The sequence below is a fragment of the Phyllostomus discolor genome, chromosome 3 (genome assembly GCF_004126475.2).
Source record: "Phyllostomus discolor isolate MPI-MPIP mPhyDis1 chromosome 3, mPhyDis1.pri.v3, whole genome shotgun sequence".
Classification (NCBI taxonomy): Eukaryota; Metazoa; Chordata; class Mammalia; order Chiroptera; family Phyllostomidae; genus Phyllostomus; species Phyllostomus discolor.
In genome coordinates, this window is record NC_040905.2 from 135,624,000 (window position 1) to 135,641,056 (window position 17,057).

A 17,057-nucleotide genomic window follows, 5' to 3' on the forward strand; every position below is an offset into this window, starting at 1 on the left:
AAGCCCTCCCTCGATTCTTTGCAACACAGGTCACAGGTTTTCCTGAGCTTGTGAATGGGCTGTGCTCACCCCACCTTAAGATTTCTGCACTTACCCTTGCTTCTGTTCATTGCCATCTTTCAGATCTCTGCTTAATCAGCACTTCCTAGGGAAAGCTTCAGATTCCTTTGCTATATCATAGAGAAGTCCGTGTCCTTCCTTCGGGACATTTTTCTATGTACTACAAGATCCATGAAAACGCGGAGCTTCTATCTCCTACAACATAATGCCTGGTTCATAGTAAGTGTTCAATATATAGTTGTTCAATGGCAAAATGAATACATAAGCTTCAGAGAATAGCGAATAACGAATGTGAATCCAGTCCCTGAAAGAACCTAACGGCTGTGACCCACCCACACAGGTCGACCAGCACGGACTACAAAACTTGGAGCCCCTCCCAGTAGCCCCGCCTCTTGGGATCGGCCCCTCCTTTTGAGTCGAGGGGTGGGGCATAAGATTGCGGGACGCGACAGCAGCCGGCCTCTGATTGGGCTTCCAGGGTGCCCGCTAGGAAAAGGGGCGTATCCATGGGCTCTGATTGGCTCTCTTGAGGTGGCAGGGCAAGGGGCGGTGGCCGCGCGGGGCTGACGCCGGGCAAGAGGGGACCCGGTGGGTAGGGCAGCGGCGGCGTGCGTGATGGGCCCCTGCTACCAGCTTCGCTGAGACTCGCTCGCGTGGGCTGCTCTCGGCCGGTCTGCAGTGGCCGCGGCGGCATGAAGGGCGCTCTGGGGAGCCCCGTGGCCGCGGCGGCCGCAGGCGCCGCGATGCAAGAGAGTTTCGGCTGCGTCGTAGCCAACCGCTTCCACCAACTGCTGGACGACGAGTCGGACCCGTTCGACATCCTGCGCGAGGCCGAGCGCAGACGCCAGCAGCAGCTGCAGCGCAAGAGGCGAGACGAGGTGGTGGCGGCCGGGACCGGGACCGGGACCGGGGCCGGGGCTGGTAACCGCGGCGGCAGGAGCCCGGCTGGGGCCTCGGGCCACAGACCTGGCGCGGCCGGCGGCCGGCGGGAGTCCCAGAAGGAACGCAAAGGCCTCCCGGCTCCTGGCGCGCAGCAGCCAGACAGCCCCGGAGGCGGCCCGCAGACACCTGGTACGCGTGCAGCGGCGGGTACCTGGGCGCCTCCGAATGGGCAGGAGGGGGAGGGGGATGGGGTCACGGAGGTCACCGTTCTAAAGCTGCCCCAGTATTCCCAGTATGAGACTGGTCAGTAGAACCTGTTACAAAAAGGGGAGGGGGCTTTGGGAATAGTTGCGTTGAGCTGCGGGTCCTTTGGCAGAAGAAGGTTGAAAAAGAGGACAGGCGCGGGGTGGGTGTCATGCCCCTTCCGACCTTTCCCAGTCCCTTCTGGGGACAGGGACTGCAGGTTTGGAGTAAGGGGTCTCAAAACCCTGGAACTAACCCTTCACAAGTTGGGTAAAGTTAAGGGATACTGCTGGGTTGGTGTGTGGGTTAAAAACTAGGGTCGCTACTCCGGGGCTCACCAGTCTAGAGCTAGTAGGGACCTTCTCCGTCCTCCAGCCCACCCTCTGCAAGATCCGGGTCGGGAAGCAAAAAGAGAGGCGTGCTCTGAAGGGAGCCCCACTTTAGGGAGGCTGGGCGCACCCGGCCCCTGGCAGTGGCGACGAAAGCCTAGGGTTTGTGAAGAATCGCTAGAGTGAGATGTGCGGGCCTCTGTGATGGAGTGAAGGCCTGGGTGACCGCTGGGGTGGGATGTGACGTCGGCGCAAGCGGAATGCGGAGGGGTGGACGCGGGATCCCTGGAGCCTTCAACTCCTCCGCTCAACGTAGTTTCCAGTATTGAGCTGGCAATATTTTTCAGTACCGCTCGTGGTGTTGATGGGATGTGTGACTTGTCATTAACTCAGACTGCTTTCTTTAACCTCACAACAAGAATATTCAAAGTTCCCCACCCCCTGTTTAGTCGGAGTGGGTGCGCAGAGCTTGGTGTACTACTATTTGCATATAGGGAAAGAGGGTGTTTAAGAGTTCGTTTCCCACCTGAACTGCATCAGTGGTGTAGTCATCAAGACTACACTTGTGTTTACTATTTTCCTAAAACAAGGCAGTAGTCCTAAGATTTGCCTAATAGTGTTCAGATTAAGATGTGTAGGTCCATCACTGCAGCCAGTGTTTGGCAGCATATTCAATATTCAGTTCAGTTTTACTGGCTAGTTCCTGGCTTTATGAAAATTGTGCACCCCACAAATTGGCAGTTACAAAACAGCCACGGGAATGTAAAGTACGGTATAGGGAATATAGTCAATAATATTGTATAACTATATGGTGCCAAGTGGATAGTAAAGTTATGGGAGGCATCACTTCCTAAGTTACATAGATTTCTAACCATCATGCTGTACACCTGAACCTAAAATAATACTGAATGTCAACTGTAATTGAAAAATTAAAAAAAAATTAAATGTGCATTCCAACCCCAAGAAAACAGCTGTTTTAAGTATTGGGACTTTGACTCCTGCATCTAGGTAATGTTTACCTTTATGTTTAAAAGTACAGTCCAGCGATATCACTTGAGAATAAGAAAATCAAGTCATTATAATAGAGATGTTGGAAATTATTTAAAATACTATCTCAAGACGCCTTCATAGGCCATAAATTTATGAGCATACTTAAACAGTGAGACATGAGATATGTACATTTTGTATTATGTTTTATTTTTCTCTTAAATTTATTTAAATATAGTAATAAAAGAATAGGGAAAGGCTAAGCTTTTCCTTTCCATTCATTTTTTAACAAATGAAAATGTTTATTTTATCCTTGAGAATATCCGTGAAACTGCATTTAGTGCTAACATCACTTTGTAACCTTTGCAAAATTAAAAATGTAATGCATTTTTGTTATAAGAATCTTAAGCAGGTTAGAATTGTATGAAGTGAAAATCTCTTACCTTTACTACTGTGAACATCTTGTATATATAGACATAAATGCACAAAGCTATTAATTTGTTTCTAAATTTAAACGATGTAAACTGGATTATAGTTTGCTTCTTTCACTTAGCATTGTAATCTGTTATTAACAGATTATAGTTTGCTTCTTTCACTTAGCATTGTAATCTGTAATCTGTAATCAATTTTTCAGGAGCCAAGTGATCTGGCTTTTGATAGCTATATTAAAGATCTGTAGTTAATTTTGTAGTTAAAGTGGAAATTTTGTCATTCTAGTTCTTTTTCAAGTTTGTGTTATTTCAGGAGCAACAGCGCATTTATTTCCATTTACTTGAGTGCTGTACTAAACTTACCTGTAATGAGTGTTAGAGAGATGTTCTCTCGAGGTTTTGCAGCCCTAATTGATATGGACTACTTTTCTAACACACAAAAATTTTAAAGTAGTTAGAATATTGTGAGTGAATGCTTAGTGTTGTCAAGAAATAGTCAAAACATGCTTGACATATAATGGAAACATTTATTAATCTGAAAAGAATGTGGAAATCATAAGAGCTTCCCATAGAGGTTTTTGATGTCCTTCATTATTTAACCGTCGAATAACACGGGTTTGAACTTCTCAGTTCCACTTATATGTGAATTTTTCAGTTGACCCAAATTCAAGGGTCAACTGTACATTGATCCTTGTGTGAACCTTGCTCAGTAAATTCTTTCTTAAAGCCCTCAGAGGCTTTTTCATCTTTACTTTTCTTAGCTTTTCAGAACTATTGTTTTTGAGTCAAAGGTCAACTTTCTTTTGTAGGAAATCTCATTGCAAATTTTATTGTATTTATGCCCCTCCGTGGGCTTGGATTTAAATCAGTGAACAACTGCATGAGCCAGCCTTTTATTGGAAAGGGCTGTTGAAATTCATTGGGTATCCCCTTGGAGCTGCTGATCCAGTAGAGAAAAACAAAGGAGGTTCAGTTGCTATCTTAATCTCTTAGTACTAAATTGTGGGAAAACAACTCTACCCCTATTATCTCTGTTTTTTGGGTTTTGGAGATAGAATGAAAAATGTGCAGGGTATTGATAATTATTCTAATAAGTAGCCAGTCATGTTGAATTGTGTTCAATTTATACACAGAAACTTTGGAATAAGTTTTAATGCAAAGTATGCAATAAATGTCATTTTAAGTTTTGAATGGTCAATTCCAAATTTAACTTATACAACTCAAAAATAACCTTGAGGAAGAAGAAGGTGGTATATGCTAAGTAATTTTATAACTGAGTGTAGATATTAAGATTTTAAAAAAATATTACTGGTTATAAATAGGAAATTGGAAGCTATATTAAAATAACTTTTACATTGAGAGAAAAGTATTGAAAGATATTATTGTTGACACATTTGCTTATGACTGTTTTTGTCATGGTCTATTATCATTTTCAACTTGTTAGATAATTAATTTTCATAATATTTTCTATCTTACATTTCAAATGCATCTTCCAAATCTTATCTCTGTTAGAAAGTATATACCCTTGGATCTGGCATGGTGTGTTCCTGGGCCACTGGGCAGGAGTGTCAGCCTCCGTTTTGTTTGTGCAGGAAAAGCACAGTGCTCTGTCACATTTCCCCCATATTCTGGACATGTCACAAGCTTGGATTGTGACTTCAGTACAAGGTGTACTGGATGCTTAAACTGGATTTAAGCATTTCTAGGTTATGGGACATTAACTTGAGGTTGAACTTAGATCTGTCATATAACTTCACATTTGAAAAAATTATGTTGACTAACATTTAATAAATTGTAGAATTTTATGTTAGTGGTATCACACACATGATTTTTGCTTTAAAATGATATCAGTAAAGTATTGGAACTGTGTTAATACATGTGCCCAGTTTATAAAATTTAGATAGAAAATATTAAGTGGGAAAATGGAAAAATATGTGTAAATATTGGGTTGCACAAAAATTCCATTTAATTTACTCCATAAAATAAAAGGCATTTTTCATTTTCACCAGTAACTTTATTGATTTGGATATTTTGAGTATGTCGGCTATCTCCCATGTGATATAATTGATTGTTCTCAAATAGTGTCTCAATTTGGTTGCTCTCAACTTCAACTGATCTATGCAACCGTGGAGCATCGTCCAGGGAGAAATCTCCAGCGTGAAGCTTCACAAACCTCTTTTGACATGCTCCATCAGTCAGTCATAGCACCTTTTCTATGCACTGCACAAATCCGTTTTTGAGTTTCAGTTGTGTTTTTATCTTGAAATAATATAGCGTAGTGTACTGAAAATGTGTGTTTTCTTCTATCTTCAATATTAAAATGGCTATACAAAAATTCACCAGTTTTTTTAAATGTACACTAATATGACAGCTGTCACAATACAGTCTAGCAAAATTGTTTTGAATGATGCTAAAGACAACAAGTATTGAAATAGCACTACTAGAGATGTCTTACAGAAAAAGCCAAATGAACTTTTTAGCCAACCCAGTTATTCCTTAAGAATCATGTTTATCTAAGCAGGAATGGAAACCAGCAATTTCATAAATACTCATTAATTCAAATGCATTTAACATTTTTATAGCCATATAACCACCTGAAGGGTAATTTATAGAAAAACCAAAGGTACTGTAACAAACATTGTACATAATATTTGAGATGGGGACTTTTTAAATATATACAAAGAAAAGATAAATATTTTTGGAAGACGATTTAAGTATTGGAAAAAGATTTTCAGTATTAGATGCTTATCAGACATCTGTGTAACAATTGTAAAGCATCGAACAGGAGGGGCAGGGAGTAAAGTGAGGAGAGAGGGAAGGACTGGAGTGGTCATCCCCATCCCAGCTGTGTGCTGGCCCCATGGATGAGAGATGTCTCTTTGGGTGCTTACTGGCCTTTGTATGATTTGGCAGTACAACTTTGGCTTCATATTTCAGAAGTATGATCATAAATGCATAAATACCATCAAGTAGCAGGAAAATCTTTTTCTAAATAAAAGAGATAGTAGTGGTACAAGCTTTATTTAAAACCAAAAGCCTTAGTAGCTGATGCTAAACCACAGTTGGGGCTCTAAAAGTACAATTTAAAGTACAGGATTTTTATCCTAAAATTTTCTAGATGTAGTTTAGCTACCATGTTTTGATAAAGCTGCTTTTGTAAAATGTAGTTGGTTTAGCAATTATATCCATAGCTGTCACAGAGTTGTTGTGAGATACCTGTCATTAGAGGTTAGTTGGTATAGTTTGGTTGGTATAGTTACCTTAGTCATACTTTCTAAAACATAAGGGAAAGCATGTAATTCAATAGTAGCTTAAAACATTTATAAACTTAAAGCTTTTATTAAAAAGTAGTTGATGCTGGGCTATAGTAATATCAACTGTTTTCCTCTAAACTTCCAAATTTCCTGATTTTCCATGTCGTTGATTTCTAGCAAAGTGAAGTGTAAAAGTACCTGTAAATAACGTGCTGTCATAGACTTGGTGTTCCACCTCTCCCCTTTGTTTTTTTATTGGCAGGCCATAAGCGAACTCCCAGAAGAGGAGAGCAGCAAGGATGGAGTGATAGCCGGGGGACAGAGGTGACACAGGATAGAGCAGAACGGAGATCCTACAGGGACTTTCAACCCTGCGAGACTGAGAGGCAGGCGGACTCTACACCCGAGAAGTTTACAGATGAAAAGTATGTACTGCAGACAGATCTTGGCCACGAGGGTTGAGAACCAGAATGGTTTTCAGAGAATGACTAGTCTTTGTGACCTTTTTGTAGTGCTGGTCCTGGGTATTGCTTGTCAATTTAGGTAACAAATCACATTTCTTTAGGTGCCATGTGAAAGATCTTCCATATATCTCTTAAATGACCTTAAGTCTTGGTTTAGGCAGTGATTTCACGATGAATTATTTCTTGATAACTATGAAAAGTACTCATAAAAAAAAACTGCACAGGAGTATGTTCAAACGGTTAAATTTTCTTCTGAAGTTTAGACTAGGGATATAGTTATGTTTTTGATTTAGCATTACTAATGTAGATCACTGATGAATTTAAACAAATTGCTAGCCCCATAGTCAGGTCCATAGGCTATCATGATGAAATTTGAAGAAGAGCTCATGATGTCTAACACCATTTTCTGGCTCCCATACTTCTTTAGCAAGTGCTCTGACCCAGAAATGGTCCTGGGTTGGTGCAGTCCGGCACCACTCCTGAGTGATGTAGCATCATGCAGACCATCTATACCTACCTGTACACAGTAGTAGTAGTTCTTTGTGTCTTATGCTTGGCAGTAACAGGATGAATGCTTGCTGCCTAAAGTTTTTGTTCAATTATTAAACCCACGTAGTGCTGAGTTTAGACTAAACTGGAACAACTTATGAATCACATTTAAAGGTAAATAAAGTAAAAAAAAAAAAAAGGCTTAAGGTACTTTGATCGAATAGCTCATTTGGTTGGGGCATTGTGCCATATGCCAAAGGGTTTCTGGTTCAATACCCAGTCAGGGCACATACCTAGGTTGTGGTTCGATCCCTGGTTGGGGTACAAACGGGAGGCAACCAATCAATATTTTTCCTCTTTCTCTCCCTTCTTCTCTCTCTAAAATCAGTGGACATAACCTCAGGGGAGGATTAAAAAAACACATTTAAAAAAAGGTTAAGGAAACTAGAGCACTGTGTAGTATAATTTCCAGGGAGCCTTTATTCCCAAGTCTCTCAACTTCTTGACTACTAATCCCATTTAGGATCCTGGCTACAAGTTTTAACCAAAGAATATGGTTTTGTAAAACGATATGCTCAGTATGAGAGGGCTGAGCAGATGGTGACTTCTACAGATCTGTTCCCTAGCAGTTACACACTCAAAACATCAAGGTACGGTGCATCTGCCACCATGTTGGAGGTGAGGGTTAGAGAAAGGCTTAATTCTGCCTTTTTTGGTGATTACTTCAAATTTGCTGTGTAATGGCCATAGTCTGCATGCTTGCAAAAAGCCTTCTGGATTAGAGCTGCTTATTTTTTTAGGAAGCATTTGTGTGTGTGTTTTTTCTCACTTCAGGAATTTATTCTGTGCAAATAAGAAAATTATAGCTCAAAAGCACAAGCCTATATTTCTAGTTATTTTTTGGTTGCAAAATTATGAGTCTTTAAAAAGGATAAGATAGGTCTTTACATGTTAACATGAAAAGATCCCTGTTAGGTGAAATCATACATGTGTGTAAGACTAGGGATTGGGTGGGATATGGGATGTAGAGGTATTTTTTCTTTTTTTCTTTAAAAATGATTTCAGATTTACAAAAAGTTGCAAGAATTATACAAAGAATTTCTATACACCCTCATCCAGATTCCCCAAAAGTTAACATTTTACCACATTTGCTTTATTATACCATTCTCTCTCCTTTTCTTTCTCTCTCAGCCTCTTCCCATACACATTTTCTCTTCTCTCTCACATACATATACCTTTTTTCTTTGTCATTTGAGATGAGATTAAGGTGCAGAACTATCCCTTTATCTTAAATACTTTAAATGTATTTCCTAAAAACATGGTACAATTATCAAATTTATTAACATCAATACAATCCTATTTGATTCTCTAAATTACATAATCTACAGAGTATTCTGATTTCACCAGTTATCCTAGCAATGTCCTTTCAGCAAAGGAAAAAAAGTCTGGTTCAGGGTCCAGTCCAGGAATGTGCATTGCATTTGGTCGTCTTTAACTGGGAGCAGCTCCATAGTCTTCCTTTATCTTTTATGAATTGGACTTTTTTTTTTTGAAGCATAGAGGCCAGTTGTTTTATAGAATAGCCTAAAATTGAGTTTGTCCAGTGTCTCCTCATGGAGCAACCCTATCATTTTGGCAGGAATACCACAGAAATGGTGTCCCGTGTCCTCACTGTATCATATTAGGAATATGTAGGAATTTTTACTTTCAAGGAAATTTGAATTTTTTTGATAAGTCATATGTCATCAGAAAAAGTACTTTTCTGTAATAAACGTCCATCAGATCTTTAATAAAAGCAATGTATAGTCTCTTCAGACAATTTGGAAAACATGTACAATTATAAAGAAAATTAAAACCACCCTATCTTACCATCTGAGATGATTACTTTTAATAATTGGCCTGTTTTCTTCCTTTTTAAAAAAATTTTGTTTTAACACATAGCTATATATTGGGTTGGCCAAAAAGTTCATTTAGTTTTTTCTGTATGATGGCTGTAGGAGTACTTAATTGTATTTTTAGGACCATTAGATGCACCCAGGTTATAGAGGAGGAAAATAGGAAAAACATTTTTTTGAGGCAAAACATGTGGTAAAATATTTAATAACCTGTGACCCCACTCCACTGCCACCCCCCCACAGCAAGCCAAGTAAGATACATTCGGACTATAAAACACACCCTCCCCCTGCCCCAGATTTGGGGTGTGTGTGTCTTATAGTCTGAAAAATATGGTAGTTGTCTAACTTCATTTGAAACAATTTTGTTAGATTGTATTGTGATAGCTGTCATAGCACTGTGCATTAAGAAAAAACTTAATCAAAATTGGTGAATTTTTGTGCAGCCATTTTAATATTGAAGATGGAAGAAAATGCACATTTGGGCATATTATACTTTATTATTTTAAGAAAGATAAAATGCAACTGAAACACACAAAAAGATTTGTGCAGTTGTATGGAGAAGGTGCTGTGGCTGAACAAATGTGTCCAAAATGGTTTGCAAAGTTTCTTGGTACTGTTGACATTTTGGTCAAATAATTCTTTGCTATGGGGCTGCCTTAGGCATTGGAAGATGTTTGGCAGCACTCTTGGCCTCTACCCACTAGAAGCCAATAGCAGGAGATAGCCAGCTTACTCAAAATATCCAAAGTGATAAAGTTACTGGTAAAAATGACAATGTCTTTCATTTTACAGAAAAAGCTAAATGAACTTTTTGGCCAACCCAATACTTAGCGCTTAAGATGATAATGCATATACACTAAGTACTTTATATTCTTTTCCATTTGACATGGTGGAAGTCTTTTCCATGTCATTAACAATGTTTGGTAAGCATTTTATTATCACCTATTGTTTCTGTGTATTATAATGTAGTCATTTCCGTAGTGTTAGACCTTCGCTCAGCTTCCAGTTGTTTGCTTTATAAATAATTCCCATGGGAAGCTTTTTATATATGTAGGGATTTTCCTAGAGGGAGTTCTTCTGGAAGTGGGAGTCCTAGTTAGGGGCACAAAGCAGTCCTTCTCATGGATCCCACTATGGACCCTGATGTGCTTCAGTGCAGATTGCATGGATACATGAAGTGTAAAAATAAACAAAAATTGTCTATTGACACATAGTGACAAATCACTATACTAGTAACCTATCAATTTACTCTATCACTAATGATCTATAAAGGCATTTCTCATAGCATTTTCTCCAGACTTAAATATAATAAGTTAATGTTTGATCTTCGCTTATTTGATAGTGAAGATGGTTGTCACCTTCATTCTTATAACACCTATACATGTTTATTGGACAGAGTTATAGAATCTTGATAACCTTAACAGATTGTCTAACTAACTAGATTCTCTCAATTTATGGATGAAGAAACAAAGACCCAGAATTTCAACAATGTTGGTTCTGGTTGCAGTCAGCTGACATGGATTTTTATCCCACTAAGGCAGAACCCATGTTTTCACAGAGAAGCAATGTCACAAATGGTGCTGGGAGTAACTGTCAGTGTAGCTGTGGGCAGGGATCAGCCACGTCACTTGTTGCATATGCTCTGGGAGCACAAATGCTGTTCTTAATGCAGTAGGAATTTTCCTTTAGGCTCCAAATGATGAATTTAGGTGAACTCTGAGAACATAGACTATGAGGAAATTAGTCTGCCTCTGTCTGGACACACTTGGCTCTTTTCTGCAATTTACTGCTTGTTGTTTAAAGTCAGTTCCAGTTCTGAAAGAATCACATGTTTAATTTTTTTCCTCCTCATAAGGAAGGATTTTTTAAAAACTATATATACATAATACATACCATTTTAACCACTTTTAAATATACAGTTATATTTAAGTCCATTCACATTATTGTGTAACCATCATCTCCATCCTTCTTCAGAGCCTTTTCATCTTCCCCAGGTGTACCCGTTAAACACCAACTCCCCACCCCCTACCCAGTGCTTCGTTCCCTCTGTAAAGCATACTCATGTCTACTTGTCAGGATTGTTGTAAGAGTGGGTGACAAGTATGTAAAGTGGGATGCTTGGCTCAAAGGTTACTTTCCTTCCTTTAGCTTTGAGTGCATCACAAAGCTTCTGAAGTGGAGTACAGGATTCTTCGATATCACCAGCCTGTGCCAAGAAGAAATATTTTATAATAAGAGGAAGTAAACAATTGAGAATATATTTAATTGGGGCTGGGGGCAAACTTATGGAGTAGAGAAAAAATGATTTAAGGGATTAAAAAATACACCAGAACGCACAGGGCTATTTTTATGGCAGTCTCAATCGCTATTACAGTTTAAATGAATTTGTAATTTTGTCTCTACCTAATCTAGATTTTATGTAAATTTAGACCTGATTTTGACTGTTGGCATTATTTCCTTGTATCTTTTTGCTTTATTTCCTCTTAATTTTTAAAAAAGATTTTATTATTTATTTATTTTAAGAGAGAGGGCAAGGGAGGGAGAAAGAGGGGGAGAGAAACATCAGTTGGTTGCCTCTTGCACGCCCCCAACTGGGGACCTGGCCGGCAACCCAGGCATGTGCCTTGATGGGGAATCAAACCTGCAGCCTTTCAGTTCTCAGGATGGCACTCAATCCACTGAGCCATACCAGCCAGGGCTCAGTTTTTAGGTAGTTTTTTTTTCTTTTCTGGTCCTGTCCAACTTCCTGGTTAAGAACTTACTTGTCTTTTGTCATTGTTTTAGAACTCTACTTTCGGTACTTCAATAGGGAGTCAGATTGTAAAACAATAAATTCTATTTTAAAATTTGGTTTGGGAGTTATTTTCTAATTTTTTTGTACATTTGGATCAGCAATAATTAATGAACCCCCTTTAAAAAAAGTTTTGGTAAGGGGAGGTGGGAGACAAAAGCCAACTTGTAAAGTTTATTTAGAATGGGATTTCTTACAGAGAGTGGCATGAAATTAGTGATCCATGTGCCTCTAGTTCTTTATCTTTTCGAGTAAGGAGAATTAGGAGTTTTATATCTTTTTACCCATGATGGTATAGTAGCTTTTTTTTTTTAAGTCCTCACCTGAGAACATCTTTTCATTGCTTTTAGAGAGAGAGGAATGGGGTGAGGGAGAGAGAGAAACATGGAATAACAGAGAAACATCGATTGGCTGCCCCCTGTAGGCTTCCATGACTAGGATCAAACCTTCAAAAAGTACATTTTATTGATTATGCTATTACAGTTTGCCAATTTTTCCCCCTTTACCCCCTTTTTGCCCTGCACCCCACAACCCTCCAGCATTCCCCACCTTAGTTCATGTCCATGGGTTATACATATAAGTTCTTTGAGTTCTCTGTTTCCTATACCATTTTTGACCTCTCCCCATCTATTTAATGCCTACTAATTATGCTTCTTCTTCCCTGTATCTTGCCCACCATTTCTCCCATCCCCCTCTCCACTGAAAACTATGTGATGTCCATTTCTCTGATTCTGTTCCTGTTCTAGTTGTTTGCTTAGTGTTTTTTTTTTAAGTTCATTTTTTGATAGTTGTGAATTTGTTGTCATTTTACTGTTCATAGTTTTGATCTTCTTTTTCTTAGATAAGTCCCTTTAACATTTCATATAATAAGGGCTTGGTGATGATGAACTCCTTTAACGCCTTATCTGGGAAGCACTTTATCTGCCCTTCCATTCTAAATGAGAGCATTGGGGATAGAATAATCTTGGATGTAGTTCCTTGCCTTTCATGACTTGGAATACTTCTTTCTAGCCCCTTCTTGCCGGTAAGATTTCTTTTGAGAAATCAGCTGACAGTCTTATGGGAACTCCTTTGTAGGTAACTCTCTCTTTTCCTCTTGCTGCTTTTAAGATTCTCTATCTTTAACCTTAGGTAACTTAATGATGGTGTACCTTGTTGTGTTCCTCCTTGGGTCCAGCTTCTTTGGGACTCTCTGGGCTTCCTGGACTTCCTGGAAGTCTATTTCCTTCGCCAGATTGGGGACGATTTCATTCATTATTTGTTCAAATAAGTTTTCAATTTCTTGCTGTTGTTCTTCTCTTTCTGGTCCCCCTATAAATTGGATATTGGACCTTTTCAAGTTGTCCCAGAGCTTCCTAAGCCTTTCTTCAGTTTTTTGAATTCTTCTTTCTTCATTCTATTCCGGTTGAATGTTTCTTTCTTTCTTTTGTTCTAAATCATTGCTTTGAGTCCTGGTTTCCTTCCTGTCCCTGTTCCCTAAGTATTTTGCTTTATTTCTTTTGGGTATCTTTCATTTTTCATCCAAGTTCAATCAGGTCTGTGAGCATTTTAATTACCATGGCTTTAAGTTCTCTATCACATAGGTTGGCTATCTCTTCATCACTTAGCTCTCTTTCTGGAGTTTTGCTCTGTTCTTTCATTTGGGCCATATTTCTTGGTCTTGGCGCAGCTGATATATTGTGAGCGGGTGGGGCGTTAGGTATTCACCAGGGAAGGGCACCCCTCCTTGCTGCACTGTGGGCTGCCTATTGGGGAGGGGCCAGAGAGGGAATAGTGCAGCTTGCCTGCTCATCTCTAGCCTGCTTTCCAACAAATTCTTGTGAGACTGGGAGTTTCTCCCACTGCAACAGCCCCTGGTGTAGTCCACGGTCAGCTCTGAGTCCTAGTTTCCCGTTCATTAAGTCCTGAGTGCATGTGGTCCACAGGCTTGCTGAGGTTTCTCTCACCTGGCCCCGCCCATGCAGTCTGCCGCCTTGTCTTGGGTTCTCACCTGTCCACTGTGAAACTGGCCTGGTTGTTCCAGTTGTCTGTTTCCTTAATTAGTTGGTTTTTGGAGTTCCATGTAGTTTGATTTTCTGGCACTTCTAGTTGTTTATTGATTTTAGATTGGTTGTTATCCAATGGAATGTGAGGAAGCAAATGGTTTCTACCTATACCTCCATCTTGGCTAGAACTCCTGAATCCTGAAGCTTTTGGTGCACAGGGTGGACACTCCAACCAATTGAGCCACACTGGCCAGGGCTAGTAGCTTTTTAATGTAACATTTTACATTTAATGTAACATTTTCAGCCATAAAAGGAGACCTCTAGTTCTGGCATTAGAGCCATTAATAATGCCCCATTGGATTTCAGTAAATGATTTCTTATAGCTTTGAATGTTTTTAAAAGCCTTGACAAATTAAGAAATATAATTTGTATTATTAAACTAGGGTTTAACAATGAGAAAAGATGTGGTCCTTCCTGCAGGAGCGTTGAGTCTAGTGGAGGAGAGGCAAGTACTCATGGAAAATGATGGTGGCCAGCAGTGAGGCAGAGAGAGGTGTGGCAGGCCCTGGGTCCAGTGGGTGTGGCAGGAGGAATGGGAAGGTTGGAGAAAGGGCCCAGTTCTTGGCTTGGGCACTCTTGTGTTGTGAGTTAGGGACCACAGACGGAGCAGGGTGGGTCACTTGGGTCACATATGACCCACCCACTGTGGGTCCTATGTAGGGCTGGGCATGTAAAGAGGGATATGTCTGGTAAGTACCTGATTTTGTGACCTGGAATCAGAGACCCCCCCAACGGAGAGACATGGGGTCATATGAACGAGGGTCAGGTAGCGTTGGCATAGGGGTGAGGGTGATGTATATGGGATGTGCATCGGGAAGAACAAGGGAGGCAGCTGTGTGCAGAGCACCCAGATATGGTAGGTGGAAAAGGCAAGGTACAGAACTTTCTCTTGTGTGACTCTGGATCTGCCTGGCTCTGAGAAGTGCAAGTAAGTGGCTGAGGAGCACAGGAAGTACTTTGTCATTTTGTAACATGTGTGGGTATGATATGTTACAAAAATAATTATTTTGGGACAGATAGGGAAAGAGAAGCCAGAATGGTCAGAGGAAAATTAGTGGTCGGCCGTGTCACCTGGTAAATAGGGGTCAAATAACTTAAAGATAAAAGTTACTATTGGACTTGACAACCAAGAGGTAGGTTGTCTTTAGCAGTCCTTGGAAGTTTGTATATCTATTATAATTTTTTTAATTCTTATTGATTTGAGGGAGAGAGAGAGAAACATTGATTTGTTGTTCCACTTACTTATGTATTCATTGGTGATTTCTTGTATGTGCCCTGACTGGGGATTGAACCTACAACCTTGGCATACCAGGACAATGCTCTAACGAATTGAACTACCCGGCCAAGGCTTTGTCCTTTGAAGTTTATGTGGAGCAATGAGGGTAGAAGTCAGGTTGTCCTAGGATAATATATTCAGCTGTATATGTCACTGACTGGTTATGTATTTGGGAGGAGACATAATTTGAAGTTTAACTATTTTCCTTATTATACATAACATCCCAAATTTAACTTAAATGTTTAGTATTAGAACTGGAATGAACCTTAGAGTTAGTTTATCTAACCATCTCATTTTATAAATGAAGAAACCAGATCCAGAGAGAGAAAGGGGTACCCCTCTACAAATTAGTGTAAGTCCTGCCCAGGACCTGCTTCTCACTGGCTCCCCAATTTAGTAGCCTTGGACAAATTACCTATTTCCTCTGTGCCTTGGTTTCCTCGTTGCCTCATGGGCAGTAGTTACATATTATAGATTTGTTTGTGTGAACTAAATGGCTGTATGTGAAGCACTCAGAACAATGCCAGAGATAGTATGTGTCCAGTAAAAGTTAACTATTAATTTATCATTCAAGCCACCATTCTTTCCAGTATACTACAGCCATAATGTCTTGCTAGAATTTTCTTTATTAAAAAAAAAAGTCTTAGGTCTTTAATTCACCACTTTTTATTGTACGCATGTTTTCCTAGACCAGTTGACCGGTTTGATCGAGACAGACCACTGAGAGGACGTGGAGGCCCGAGAGGGGGCCTGCGGAGCAGAGGCAGAGGTGGTCCTGGGAACAGACCTTTTGACCGTTTTGACCAGAGAGGGAAACGGGAATTTGAGAGATATGGTGGGAATGATAAAATGTAAGTTTCCTTGTAAATGCTATTTTCACTTTGAGATCTTAGTCATCATAATATGAATCTGTTATATGTTAATATTTAGTTGACTTTGTATTGGTATACTGTCATTCCTGAAAGAGCTGATCCTGGGATAACTTTTAGATCAACAACTCTGATTTGGAGATTGACTAGAGGCCAGCTTCCAGTTTAAGGGAATATCCTTTCTTTCTCTAGAGCAATCAGAACTGAAGACAACATGGGTGGATGTGGAGTTCGCACCTGGGGATCAGGTAAAGATACCAGGTATGGTGCAAATGTGTACATTTTGTGAACCTACAGCTAAGTGGAAGTCTTGATCTTAATTGGCCTTTCATGAAAATTACATCCTCTGCTGTGCTTGCAGTGCCTTTATACTTGTGTTACTTTAAGTAGAGATAGGTTTTAGGCTTTTGTTTAACTTTAAATAATGGGTTTGCTATGTTGTAATTAGATTTGAAAACTGTTTTTAAAATTCTTTTATTTTGTCTTATTTTAGCCAAACAAATTTGTGTGTTTGCTCATGCACCAAGCACATGACATTACATTTGCAAAAGCTTCAGAATGTTTTTTAAATTCCTGGATATTCTATATTTCATTTTTCTGTGACTTTCCAAAGTTCTTATATACATTGCATCTTCATTTCCTGAAATCATTTACAGATTGAAGCTCAGTGACAAGTTTTGCCTGAGGTTCAAATTTGACATTTCTCTGAGGCATCGTGGTGTCTCAGATCTGTTCCAGTTTTGCTCCTTAAAGGAGGTACGTGGTTCTGCTGTGTCTGTCGTTTCACCGCTGCAGGGAGGATGCCTTCCTAGAGTCTGCAATGGGATAGACAGGAAGTACTTCAAGGCAGTGTAGGGTGACAAATAGGTCACCCTAGGACATGTTGCAGGGCAGGCTTTCTACAAGTTTGAACTCTTGAGAGGATCCAGACTTCCAGTTTTCTTCTTTTGAACATAAGCTTTTTATATAAATTTATTTTTCTTAAATTGTTATCTTTAAAGACAAATTGTACACCATAATATCGAGTGTAACATCAGATTTA

The 17,057-nt window shown here is 39.8% G+C and overlaps 1 protein-coding gene across 2 annotated transcripts in view; it reads left to right on the plus strand.

Annotated features, from left to right (window-relative positions):
• The first annotated feature begins 607 nt into the window (after positions 1-607).
• Positions 608-17,057, plus strand: part of HABP4 (hyaluronan binding protein 4) — a 41,810-nt gene continuing 25,360 nt past the window's right edge. The window contains exons 1-4 of one of the 2 annotated variants that reach the window (XM_028531519.2): positions 609-1,131; positions 6,449-6,611; positions 15,836-15,997; positions 16,208-16,276. In XM_028531519.2, coding sequence (XP_028387320.1) covers positions 753-1,131; positions 6,449-6,611; positions 15,836-15,997; positions 16,208-16,276 — 773 coding nt within the window. In that variant the 5' untranslated portion in view covers positions 609-752. Of the gene's footprint in view, positions 1,132-6,448; positions 6,612-15,835; positions 15,998-16,207; positions 16,277-17,057 lie in introns of both variants that reach the window. The other variant, XM_036021494.1, reaches the window with a different exon arrangement.